The sequence below is a fragment of the Scophthalmus maximus genome, chromosome 19 (genome assembly GCF_022379125.1).
Source record: "Scophthalmus maximus strain ysfricsl-2021 chromosome 19, ASM2237912v1, whole genome shotgun sequence".
In the NCBI taxonomy this organism is placed as follows: domain Eukaryota; kingdom Metazoa; phylum Chordata; class Actinopteri; order Pleuronectiformes; family Scophthalmidae; genus Scophthalmus; species Scophthalmus maximus.
In genome coordinates, this window is record NC_061533.1 from 13391224 (window position 1) to 13404071 (window position 12848).

Consider the following 12848-nt stretch of genomic DNA (forward strand, 5'->3'; position numbering starts at 1 on the left):
TAGGATATTTTTGTTCTAATGTACTGAATATTTTTTGTGCCAGTTTCTAAACTGCAGTTTAAAGCCTGATGAAAAGAATTACCGTTCCTCTTTGGATTATTGGTTTCAGATTATTTAAACCAATAAATATGATAAAATTAAACTCTTCTCTGATTTAAAACCACAATACTGGAAACACCTTTCATTCTTCTTCTAAGATCGTTTCATTTTGTTGAAAATAATTTAGACAGAGCTGACGTGATGAACTTTGAACCTCCCAGTCACACATCAGGGTGTTTCCAACACAACCTCCCATTTAACTAGTCACATATGATATAGAGACTGAGACACAGCCTCTACTATTCATTCATATGTTTAAATAAAGATAAGAATAAAATAGAAAAAACATAAGCCTGACTTTTTAAACTTCAGTGTTAAGTTAACGTGTCTGAGTTGCACCTGGAAGCCTGACAGATTTCATACTTTTACATTCTGGGCAACCTCGACACAAGGGATTTGCTCTTAAAACGGAGCACAGCAAGGATGAAGGGTGGTATAAAAATCAATGAGGCTTTTCAAAGGCAACAAGAAAAACCAGCACCTTAGCCTGCAATTAAATAAGAGCGCTTCTGGCACTGAGGGATGACAGAGTATGTTGCAGGTGCCCTCGACTTCACAAGATCAATTACAGGATCAATACGATGACATGATACAAATCCATGATGGAAAATGGGACGAGGATGGGAGTCGCTCGGTTTCGTGTGGTTCAGATGTTTACAATAACACAGTTCAAGCAGGGCTGTACACTGCCAGTTCTAGAAGCCCAGTTCTAGTTCCAATACTTTGCCGTGGGGTAGGAGTTAGGTAGTCGGGAGCCCCACAAGGGGTTGTATAATAAGTCTGAGGTGTCACAAGATGATTAACAGGAAAGCAAAGCAGGAAGAAATCCCCCCTCACAAAAGCATTTATTTTTCGAGAACTTGCTCTAATTTTTTCATTTTATTTTTTGCAAGCACCATGGCACGTCATGGCTCAAATGTCTGTCTGTTGGGCAGCCTGTGCATAACTTTATTGCAAACGGATATTTCAACAACTAATGAAAGCAGACATTCATGGTCACCCGATGATGTATCTGGACCGATTTGGAACTGAAGCACCATGATTTTGACATTTGTTGTTTTCAGTCTAATGTCTCAACAACTGTTGTGTGGAGAGTCATGAAACTCAGTCCAGACGTTTAAGTTTCCCTCAGGATGAATACTGAGAGCTCATTATTATGGCTGTTAACTCTTCATCGTCATTTATTTGTTGACTTTTGGATCATTTAATCCCCTCGGGCCACAAAAAATATTTTATTATTATTAAGTGTTATTTAGTGCAATAACGTAGACCCCCAGTTCAAATACCTATTACAAGATGATGTTACTTCTGCATAAAAAGCAGCTGATGTGGCCACGGATCTCAATCACAGAATAGTAGTCAACATACATTGAACAACCAGTGTATTATGAGGAGCTGCGACAAACGGTAACAATAGAACATTTCTCCCTAAAACAAAATCCTCAGAGTTCTTTGACAGCACCTGTGCCCTGCCGGCTCAATCGGACCCCTGCTACTAACACCAGCTACCACCCCCACTTATCGAAAGGGCAAACACCCCCAGGAGGATCGTACAGCCCATCAGGACAGAGAGGAGCCCATGATGTTGCCTCTGCCAGTGTGTCTATACGAATGCTGGGAGCGGACGGTCACACAGCTCCTCCCTGCTGTGGCCAATTCCACATCCCCCACAGACACAGATATCATGACATGAAATACAATCAACACACAAGTCATTTTCCATAATAACAAGCAACGACATACTGTGATCCAGAGGTCCTATCTATGTAAATGAAAGCGCTCGCTGTAGGAAGTCATACGTGCACCGAACCCCTGTTAGTAAAACCAGTGGCCATGAGCAACATGATATCTTGTCAGTCAGGTCTAATTCCGTATTCAAACTTAATGGCTTCTGACAAGCATTTCAAAAGTTGAATGACGGACCACAGGGAATGTGCGGCAGTGGGCATGTCCACTCAGCAAATTCACATTTACCATTTCCTTCCCCCTGCCGGACAAAATGAATTATACATCCTTGATTCCCTCACATTGATCTATCCAGACAAAACTCCCTAAATGTTAAATGTTAAAGTATTTGTTCGTCTCCGTCTTTACTCCCGGGACAGTACACTGTATCTCTCTAATTCTGACATTCTCCCTCTATCCTTGACCCCCTTTCCTCACTCCCTGTTATCTGAAATAATCTCAGGGCCTCCTTAGATTCTATTCATCAGAGCAGAAAGAAGCAGGCGCTGACACTGATAAAAAAAAAAAAAATACCATCTGTGCCTTGCAGGGGTAAAAGGAGTGAGAGAGAATGAGACGGAAAAGAAAGAGAGGGGCTTCAAATGAAACAGGCTCTGTTGTCTCCCTCTTGTCCCCCCTCGTCAATGCCATTTCAATTGAAAAGCGTAGTGGTAATTAAATTCCAGCAGGGGTTAGGGGCAACTGTGTGGTGCGCTGACGGAGGGTTGCCCTGACATAAAGATGACACAATTCAAGAGGACAGAGGGGGCGCCAGGCGGACAAGGAGGGAGGGTGACGAATGTCATTTATTCACGTACACTGCCAGATTTGTACTACTCAATCTTCATGACATTTAAAAAATAGAAAATGAAATGGATATTCAAACGGAACTGAATGCCACAATGACCTTTTCCCCATATCAGGAATATTCTAAACAGATCTTTTTTTTCTGTTTTCTATAGCATTTGCAGAATATTTTGTAATGTTCAGGAGGATGAGGGACTAGATGGAGGAGAATTGGGGGAAAAACGTGTGTGTGTGTGTGTGTGTGTGTGTGTGTCAGCACAAATGTGTGACTCACAGTAGGATGCTGGTTGTTGATTCACATTATAGTGGTGCTAATCCAGAGGCTCCACAGAGGCCACACACTCCTGCTGTCCCCTTCTCCCCGTCCTCTATTAGCACAACAACAAAGCCACTTACTCTTTTGACGGCAGAAATTAACAGCGCATAACACTTAAGAATATTTCACCAAATTATTAAGGATATTTAAGAAACTTTTTTTCAAAAAAGGCTGAATTGACTTGAATTGAGCATGATTTTTATATTTCAACATTTATGTTAAATGTAGAGCATAAATTAAAAGTAATGCAGGATTATACAGCAGCATACAAAAGTTATGTTTGAACTGGAGTTAATGATGATATTTATATACATGTATTATCATATGAATAATATATATGAATATTGGTGACATTACCATTATTACCAAAAAATGAATAAAACATTTTATACAATTTTTTCTCCATTTGTATTTTTTTGTGATATAATTCCTAATATATATTATTACTTTAATTCATTCATTCATTACCCAACAACACTGTGTGTTACAATATCAGGAGTAAGTTATTAATGGCTGATGGTCAGCTAATCCAGTAAAATTGTTTGGCCCCACTTAAACATTGGGATGAAAGTAGAAATTAATCCGGCCAGAGCTTCACTTACACATTAATTAAATTTAACGGTGCCTAAAATTGTTTCATGAAATGCATTTGTGCAACTCTGATGCCATCTAGTGGACAGAGAGCTCAATACACCAGCTTTTAGCCTTCTGTGCATTTGACAAGCAAACACTGCGTAAGAAGCTTCACCCCAAAAACACATCACACAGTTCATTAGTTGTTACTTAAAAACTTGAGATTAAAATCCGTAGTCAATACTCCAGGCAGCTCTGTCCAGCTCTGCACAGTGTGAAATGTCCCTTGGTTGAATCGGACGATTTTATTAGTTCAGCACACTTCACTTCTTGAGGTAACGACAACATACAGACAAACAGCCCTTGTGTTCTCCTGTTCGGCCTCAGACACAGGTGGGTGTCAGTATTGGTTTAAAACATCCAGAACTTCGTCCTTAACAGACAAACGAGAGTGCTGCTGGACACCTGGCCCGCCAATACTCGTTTCCCAGCAGTCAAAGCCGCAGTCTGTCAAGTCTTGCACTGTACTCTGGACAACAGAGGAGTCCGTTTCTAAAAAATAAACAAGTCATATGAAGATGGGCTGCAGTTACACATCAAAATATCTATTACAGTGGGATAGAAGCTGTGGAGTGTTTAAGACTGGAATCAGGTCTTTATGACTAAATGTGTTACAGTGGTGCTTTCAAGGACAGGGCATAAAGATGTAAATAGTCAACCTGTAACGTCTCCATCACTAACCACAAAACTCATTTCTCTAGTCATAAAGTCCATAAACATTTTTAAAAATTATAGATTCTGCAGCAGCACAGCAACTCTAATGCTAATCACGTGTCTTATTGAAAATGTACCTGCTCTCTTCAGATGTGAGAGCAGCTTTCAACGCAATGATTAAATAACTTAGTGATTGCTCTCCTTAACTCAAAGAGTCTTACCATAAAGACTCTGAGAACATGACAAAAGACTGACAATCTATTTGAAAATTGCAGCAATTCACACGCAGGGAAACACCTGCGAAGAAAACAAATAAAGAAAATCTATTTCGAGGATTTTAAACTTGTTAGAATTCGTATGCTACATGCCGCAGGCATAAACAAAGACTCAGCTCGCAAGTTCTTTGGTTGTTTGTATTGTCAAAGGGAGGATGATACTAAATTACTTTATAACCAACTGCACAATAATACCCGCATACAAAAGGGCCTTCTTGTGCAGCCTGTTTCATCATTTCCTGCCACTCAAATTGTTGTTTCAGAAAGGAAGAGAGAGGAAAAATTGGAGGAAAAGCAGAACATGTGTTGTCAACAAGGGGTCTGACAGTTTGACTCATCAAACGTCCCTCATAAGATTTAATTCATTTTAGGCCAAATGCAATCATTGGATGCAGTACAGCCTTGACAATATGAGGCAATAATTAAATCTGCCTGTTGGTTTGTTGTTTGTTTGTTGTTTGTCAGCAGAATAATGCAAAATCTACTGAACAGATTTCCAGAAAAGTAGGTGGAAGGGTGGGACGTGGGCCAAGAATGAACCCATTCACTTTTGGCACGGATCTAGACAAAGGCGTGGATCCATGAAGAAAATATTTCACTTGGATGGATCTTGATGAAAAGAATCTGGCATTTTAGGGGAATAATATCTATGCATGTGTATCTATGAGTGTGTGTAATTTGGTGCGACATGGCGGAATTTAAGGGGACTGTTGGGCCTTTGCTGAGGAACGCGCTCTGCTGAATGCCATTGTGGTTTCCATTGTATCCATCATTTAAACTGGAGAGGTAATTACAGCAGTAGATAAAGTATGCTCCTTTGACTTTACTCTTTATACAAACTTTTAAAAAGCCCTGTTATGACATACACAGCAGAACAACTGACCAACAGTACCTGGTCTCAGAAGTGTGATGCCACAGCCTCCTCCCCCTGCACCGGTTAGCTTGCTGTGGAGCCCTCTGGTCAGCGTGACCCGGCACAGTGTATCCAAGGCAGGGTGTCCCACCCCCATCACATTCAAATGGTGCTGGTTAATGTCGATGAGCTCCTATAAATGATATGACATTTGTATATCTGTTGTAAATACCTGTTGTTCATAGGAGGAATTGAATATGGGCTCTGCAGACAACAAGCACAGTTACATTTTATCACCTCAACAAAATATTTGAAATGTAACATGCTTTACACGAAGTATTAACATGTTGTACCTCTAGAATATTGTAGTGCTCGCCCGTGATGGGCTCAGAGGTCATCTCTGAGAGGACTTTCTCACAAGTACAGGAAATGGCATCAACCGAGTCGAGCACAGGGGGCAGGACAGAGGGAAACTACAGGTAAACAAAAGGACAGGAAATCATTGTGTCCAACCCCACAGCAGGTCTCCTTGAAGCAATCACAGCAGCTTATATTCAAAACAAGCAATCTATTTTTGGATGTTCATAAAATGCAAACAGCTTTGTGATGGATGAGCTCTATACAAACACAGATTGTTAAATGTCAGGTTTGACTTTTGGTTGTGCTCTAGCCTGATCACAACACTGCCATAACACCATCCAGGCCTATGTATTGAGAAAACTGCACACCTGCTGGTGTCACCAAGGCAACAGCACACTGGGGTGCTGGCTAAGAGTTTAATTTCAATATTTTATGGAGGCACTCAACACCAGACTCTGGAGTATCTGCCATGCAAAAGCGTCGCCTATTATATTAATTACTGCGTGTCGACATGTAACACACGGGGGAGGAAGGAACCATTTAGTACCTTGTTAATCCTGTCCTTCACCTTGGCAACAAGTACCTTGGTGCTACGTGGTACTTTGGTGTTAGTGAGGAGGATTCTTAATAACGGCACCCTGGAAGTAGAGCAGACAGATCACAGAGTTCATACAGACATATTATTCCGATGCACTGATTTTAGTCAGACTATATTTGTTATCTCTGGAATAAAACACCAGTACACCTCTGTACTATCTTTATATGGTATGAAATTTAAAAATTTGAATCAGTGTCAGTACCTGCTCAGTGGTATTATCTTCCCGGCCAAGAATCTCAGCATGCCACCTACATAAAGGGAAATCAAAATCATTAAACAGATAATCATCAGATGATAATGAAAAGTGGTGGTGCAATATTCTGATGATTCCATTACAGAGTGTAGTGTCTCCACGGAGACATAACACCATATGTACTTGCGAAAAAGAAATCCGGCCTCACCCCACGTTCCCACAGCGTTGTCTACTCCTGAAGGATTACCGTGGATGATCATTTCCCCTTGGAACGCCCAGCTGTTGATCAGCTCCAGATCCTCCTGGCACCACCTGCAATCGTTTTAAAATTCAAAAAAACAGAAATTTAAAGCCCAACAGACTCTCTGACCAAACCTCTAATATCACTTTATCTCCAAACCAAACACTGGTCAGATGATTTACAGCCCAATACAGTACTACAATATCTCACTGGCAAAACACCTGGACTTTAATTTGTCGCTTTGATTTTCCAAAACACTTTCTGTCCTAAAATATTTTGTCTTTGTGTCAATAGATATTTGCTTGTTATGATTTTGTAGTTGTTAGTTCCATTTCTGCAAAGTCCTCTCTTGCTTCCAAGATCCTTAATCTAAACAGGTATAAACTGCCATAAACACATTGTAAGATAATGCAATCTATCATGAAAATACCACAAAGTATGGGCTCAAAAATTACAGCACAGTTTACAAAACTGAGCTGTGATGTAAATATTTTAATTGAAATCTAACATTCAGTGAGATGAATAAAAACAATACAGTGGACACATTCATCAACAACATCGTAAATTCACAGGCTTAACTGACCCCCTCATCCATGTATCCATTTTTATACTGGTGAATTATAATGGATTCAAAGTCTTCAAATCTGCATAAACATTAAGACCATTTACATGATCTGAGTAAAATCCCCTCTGTGATTTTATGCACTTGTTAGTCTTTAGTAAAGTGTCTTTTAGAGCATGTTTTTCAGGCCTTATTATTCTGTGTTTGCACAATTGTTCGTGCTGACAGTATACATAGCTTCAAAGCCGGAGATCTGTTTGAATTGTGGTTTGTTTTATTTACCTGGCTGTGTGATCCCACTCTTTGAGTGGAATGGGAATGGCTCCACTTGCACAGAGCAGAGCTGCAGCTAAACACACTGTGTAGGCAGCACTCGACCCCAGTCCCGCTCCAGTTGGCAGCTCCGACCACACGGACACCGTCAAGCTGGGTAGCTCACTGAGAAAATGAACATAAACACTGAGCTTTTAACACTTAAATACTGCACATATGACTTATTACCATTATGAATGTTATTAAGAGATGACTGCAGATGATTGCGATGATTGTTACAGTGACAGTATGAAAGTGTTTACTACATAGGCCATAGGAACTTATAAGTGCATCCCCAAAATGAGACAAAAACATATGATCAACCTGCATATGAGCATTGTTATTTAGAATAAAAAATATTTATTGCTCATTTGCAATTACTTGTGGTTTATTTTTTTCAAAAACAAATATTTAGTATTGAGTGAATAAATAAACAGTGTTTCACATCCCCTCCTTTACGATCACATTGACTGGTATGGTAACAGTATATACAGAACTGTGTAATGTACAGCAGTCGATTCACTTCTATATATGCAACACAAACTTGCTTGACATTGCTGTCGATGTCTGTCAGGGAAGCTGCTTTTGGGCAGACAGGAGAATAGTCTAAACTAATTGTCTGGCTCTTCTCTCAAGGGAAAAACACATCCAGACTTGTTAAAGGCTGCGGTGTGGCCCAGTGCCAGACTCTCATTAGTGGTCATACTGTCAGAACCCATCACCTCTCTCAGACAGGCCAGCACCGTGTCAGTTCCGATTAAACCTCCCAACAACCTGCAGCTCTAATGTTCTTGAGCATCTTCCCTGTTCGCAGCTGCTAAAGCAAACATCTGGCCTTTCTGTCCATTTCTCTTTACTAACCTCATTTCAAAGTGGAGAGATTTTTTTTTCACCAAAAAGCAGTACATTATTGCATATACAGCTTTTTCAACGAGTGAATACATAAATACTACACTGGGACAGTGACCACATGAGAGCAGTGAGTCAGAAACAGCAGTGTAATAAACCTAAAGGTAAATGTGATGTGACCTTTGTTGTGTTGTGATAATGTTGTTTGCATTTACAGAATTTAGTTGACAAGAGAGAGAGCTCGACTCGACAATACATCACATCACAGTGCATAGTATTCAATATAATTAATAATTATCCCCACTGTGACACTACAGTTCACATAACTGGCGACCGTCTCTACACTTGAAGAATTGCATAATTTAACTTAAACTGGCTTGTGGCTCATTGTAACTCACAAACTCACACAGTTAGCTTCAATATATATATTTTTAATTTAATTTCCTAAAAATCTAATATTTGAGGAAAAAATGAAGCTTTCTATGTGACTTAAACATCAGACAAGACACCCAGACACATGCTGACATGAGTAGAGTGCACATTTACCAATATTCAGCAAATAAATCTCCATCTTCCAAAAAAATCTATATTCTACACCTCAGCCTCTGACAATGATTAGCTATAAAAAAAAAGAGGTGCAGCTTCAACACTTAATGTCTGCAGGTGGTTTTGAAGTGTTAAAATTTGCATGCTATTGCTTTCCATTGCCTGTAGATGGAACACGTCTACATCTGCAGGTGAAACTGCAGGCACTGCATCTCTTCAATGGGATGATATTTGCAAGGCCCCTTGTCTCTGGTTTTTCCCTGTCTGTGATGTGTAAAAGTGAATTTTGGAGCCATCCTTGTTCAAAGGCTGTAGCACTCAAATCAAACAAATTATTTTCGAAGGATAGCAGCACTGTCTCACCCTGATCCAAACACTGAGAGGTAGATGTGGAGGAAGGCTAAGGTGGCCATGTTGCAAGTATCCAGTTTTCCATTAGTTACGCCGACAAATTCACGCAGTCTCCGCAGAAGTTCAGGGTCCAGACATTTCAGCTCCTCCCTCTTAGCTGTTAATAATGACGAGACACAGCAAACATCAACATTGTACAATATCACAACACCACCTGTATATCTATTAAATGGTACACATTTTATTGTCTTCCAACAGCATGTGTCACATGACTCTTTCGGTCCAATCAAAATTGAGTCATCACGTCTGCAGTAAAAGTTTATAAAGTCAATAGCAGTGAGGTCAATTTTTGATTAATAAATCAACCAGGGCCCTTTCACACACAGCTCTGCCAGTTCTACTGAGCAATATGGTGTAATGTACCACCATTTTTTGAATAAGATGTTCACTAAGACAGATAGGGCTGGGGCAGTGTCTCAACATAGAACTGTCTCTGCGTGTATGGGATGCATGTTGTAACGATACAAATTTAAAGTGTATGTAGGCTCTTACAGACCCTCGGGGCTGCATCATCACTTACCACAGGAGTAAGGAACGAGCTGCTTCAGCTCAGACAGGTCCCAGCAGAGGAATGTGTCAATATTTGGGAGGTTCATGCAAACTTTGCCAGTAGCGGTGGCCTTCAACCGCAAATATGTTCTCAGGTTCAAACTGACAGCAAGAGCCACCTGTGAAGGAGCAACAGCGAGGGATATTTCAATTGTTTTAGCCTAACCTGGTTTCACCTCAACTACTGTATATACACATTTTTAATAAAGCTGGTTTTGTGATTGAATGTTTTCCATCCAGTGGGAAATCAACGTGCCACAGAAACAACACAGAAACAACCGTTTTCAGGTGTATTTTGATAACTGCCATGCAAAAAAGTAGTCGGTGTTCAAATGTTGACTGACCAAGAGTCACCGTGACATCGCACACACTCAGTGTTCATTGTCAGGTTACCTTTCCGTGCACGACTGCGTGCTCCCCGTGGAGGATCGCCTTCCCGGGAGCGGACACGAAGCAGTCCTTGACTTGCATCTCGATCACAGAGCACCTAGGCTGGTTCGACTTGTCACTGACAGTGTTGTTATTATTAGCTAGCTTAGCCACCTACAGCTAATGCTAATCCCCTGAAGCGACAACAGGCAAGTCCACAGCTCGGCTCCACAGCTCGGCGCTTTACATGAATGAATACAAAGGGTTCAGCGAATCAAGTGACAGAAGACCAACTCAGCGTGGAATGTTAAACGACACTTCTGACACACCACAGGGAAAACCAGCAGAGGTTCGACCTGTAGTATCCAATCAGGGCCGCAACCGCTACAACCTATATTCTTCTGTCCAATCAGGGTCCAGAGTTCTCCCACCACACGGTGAGTTGACCAATCGTGCGATTAAAAAGAAACGCCCAAGAGCTACGGACACCGCGGAGGGACATCAGACGTATAAATATATATATATTTGTATAATCGTTCGCCCTTAGCTGTTAGCTGTTAGCTTCAACATGGCTTCGTTTATTATCAAACCTGCGAACCTCCGCTGTGTCGTGAGGACGAGCAGGCTCTTCAGTGAGCACCGGACAAGAAAGATACTGTGTTCAGGCAGAAGGTAGTTGTCGAAGTACTTGTGAACAGTGTTGTTGTCCTGTTCCTCTCGTTGATGTAACTGTTCATGTAACACTGCAGTGCTGGCTCGGTGGCTGCTACACAAGGATACAAACGAGTATGTTTACAAGTGTATACAATAACCACAAGTAGCATTGTTCGCTTTATTGAGCTGGACTATTGTTTGAAACTGAATTTTAAAGATCCAGTGAACAAAAATACATGTTGATGATACTGTAGAACTGTGATCTGTTATGTATTAAACACAGGTGGGAAATCATTCTATCCTTGTCCTTCTCTTTAACCTTCCTTTTCCCCAACAGCTACGCCACTGAAGGAGACAATAGGGTTCCCAAAATATACACCAAAACTGGAGACAAAGGTGGATTTCCAAATGTAAAATATTACATTCTGGTTCTGATAGTCATCCGTTCCTTAAAGACTTGACTAATTCTTGCTGTGTCCTCCCGTAAAGGTTTCTCAAGCACATTTACAGGAGAAAGGAGGCCGAAGGAAGATCACATTTTTCAGGCCTTAGGAAATACAGACGAGCTATCATCAGCCATAGGGTAAATTTCCACATATCCAGATGTCACGTTCTGAAACTTGTTCTTTGATCGGCGTCGCCCGAGTTGACCATGTTGAATTGTGCATTACAGCTTGGCCAGAGAATTTTGCCTTGACAAAGGTCACACGTTCACATATCAGCTGGACAAGGTTTGGTTTTCATGTCGCATTTAATACTTCCCCTGTGCTGAAATTTTTACATTTCCCTGAAATAGAATGTCTGGTTCTATTTTTCTCTTTTCATTGCAGATTCAATGCATTTTACAAGATGTGGGCTCCAATATCGCCACTCCGCGATCATCTGCAAGAGAAAGTCACATAAGTATGGACATGCTGGCCAGTGTAATGAAGTTTAACTGTTATTTCACTGTGTCTTGTGTGCTTAAAGATTTCCTGTTTGCTTTGTCATATGTTTTTGAAAGAGAAAACAGAATTTACAGCTCAGCCAATTACAGACTTGGAAACTTGGATTGACAGCTTTACAAAAGAACTCCCTCCCCTGACCAACTTCATTCTGCCTGTAAGCCCATCTGTGCACTTGTTCACATGTAGTTCTTATTAGAGTTCAGTTAGTCCTTTTGCACTGATACTTGTGCTTTTTGTTTCGCAGTCTGGAGGGAAGAGCAGTGCAGCTTTGCACTTGGCTCGGACAGTCTGTCGTAGAGCAGAACGCAGGTCAGTTTTAGCTTTTTACTTGGTTTTACCACTATCTTGAAAAAGTTGAATAAATGTTTTTCATGATGTCTTGTGTCTCTGATAATGTTGCCTCTGACAGCTCCGTGTTCTTGTTATAGTGTTGCTCCAGTCGTGCGCTCGGGGGAGGCAGATCCAGATGTTGCAAAGTTTTTGAACAGGTCAGTCTACTAGTGCTTTAAAGTTTTACATGAGAGCCTGGTTCCTCCACGACACATTGTAATTAATGTCCCCACATTTTCACTCAGATTGAGCGACTACTTGTTCACTGTGGCCAGATATGCAGCCATGAAAGAAGGCAGCATGGAGAAAATCTACAAAAGACCCGACTGAGCAGATTGTCACATGGTGATTAAGAAAAAGTTTGTTTCGGGTTGGTTGATGCAGATGCTTCAGTTATGTTGTAAATATTTTAATAAATATGAATGAGGTCTAAAATTGTTGTTTCAATGCAACGTCATAATTAACACAACAGCGACTAACTTAGCCATTCAGTCAAAACATGTGCATCCAAAATACTCTTGTCCTGTTGTTAACTTCTACACAAGCAATGTTTCCTCAAACATAT

At 40.7% G+C, this 12848-nt stretch overlaps 2 protein-coding genes across 2 annotated transcripts; one reads left to right on the plus strand and one right to left on the minus strand.

Annotated features, from left to right (window-relative positions):
• Nucleotides 1–1464: 1464 nt before the first annotated feature.
• On the minus strand, nucleotides 1465–10741 carry mvk (mevalonate kinase). Its single transcript, XM_035639166.2, has 10 exons — nucleotides 10377–10741; nucleotides 9955–10102; nucleotides 9387–9531; nucleotides 7599–7754; nucleotides 6722–6825; nucleotides 6523–6568; nucleotides 6270–6360; nucleotides 5716–5835; nucleotides 5402–5555; nucleotides 1465–4072 (listed from the first exon to the last, which is right to left on the minus strand). The coding sequence occupies exons 1-10, from the start codon at nucleotides 10452–10454 to the stop codon at nucleotides 3921–3923; spliced, it is 1194 nt and encodes a 397-aa protein (XP_035495059.2). The 5' UTR covers nucleotides 10455–10741; the 3' UTR covers nucleotides 1465–3920.
• A 117-nt stretch (nucleotides 10742–10858) lies between these two features.
• On the plus strand, nucleotides 10859–12718 carry mmab (metabolism of cobalamin associated B). The gene is made up of 9 exons (XM_035639169.2): nucleotides 10859–11024; nucleotides 11344–11402; nucleotides 11496–11589; nucleotides 11680–11737; nucleotides 11837–11909; nucleotides 12010–12107; nucleotides 12198–12262; nucleotides 12382–12441; nucleotides 12529–12718. The coding sequence occupies exons 1-9, from the start codon at nucleotides 10921–10923 to the stop codon at nucleotides 12611–12613; spliced, it is 696 nt and encodes a 231-aa protein (XP_035495062.1). The 5' UTR covers nucleotides 10859–10920; the 3' UTR covers nucleotides 12614–12718.
• Nucleotides 12719–12848: the final 130 nt, after the last annotated feature.

Bases quoted from the DNA above. Each gene is read 5' to 3' on its own strand.
- mvk (XM_035639166.2), bottom strand. From the start codon at position 10,454: ATGCAAGTCAAGGACTGCTTCGTGTCCGCTCCCGGGAAGGCGATCCTC. The intron at 6,569-6,721 runs GTGAGGCCGGAT...CCCTTTATGTAG, and splicing joins CAACGCTGTGGGAACGTGGG to GTGGCATGCTGAGATTCTTG. The intron at 4,073-5,401 runs GTACTGTTGGTC...TTTATTTTTTAG, and splicing joins CATCACACTTCTGAGACCAG to AAACGGACTCCTCTGTTGTC.
- mmab (XM_035639169.2), top strand. From the start codon at position 10,921: ATGGCTTCGTTTATTATCAAACCTGCGAACCTCCGCTGTGTCGTGAGG. The intron at 12,263-12,381 runs GTCAGTTTTAGC...TTCTTGTTATAG, and splicing joins TGTCGTAGAGCAGAACGCAG to TGTTGCTCCAGTCGTGCGCT. The intron at 12,442-12,528 runs GTCAGTCTACTA...ATTTTCACTCAG, and splicing joins GTTGCAAAGTTTTTGAACAG to ATTGAGCGACTACTTGTTCA.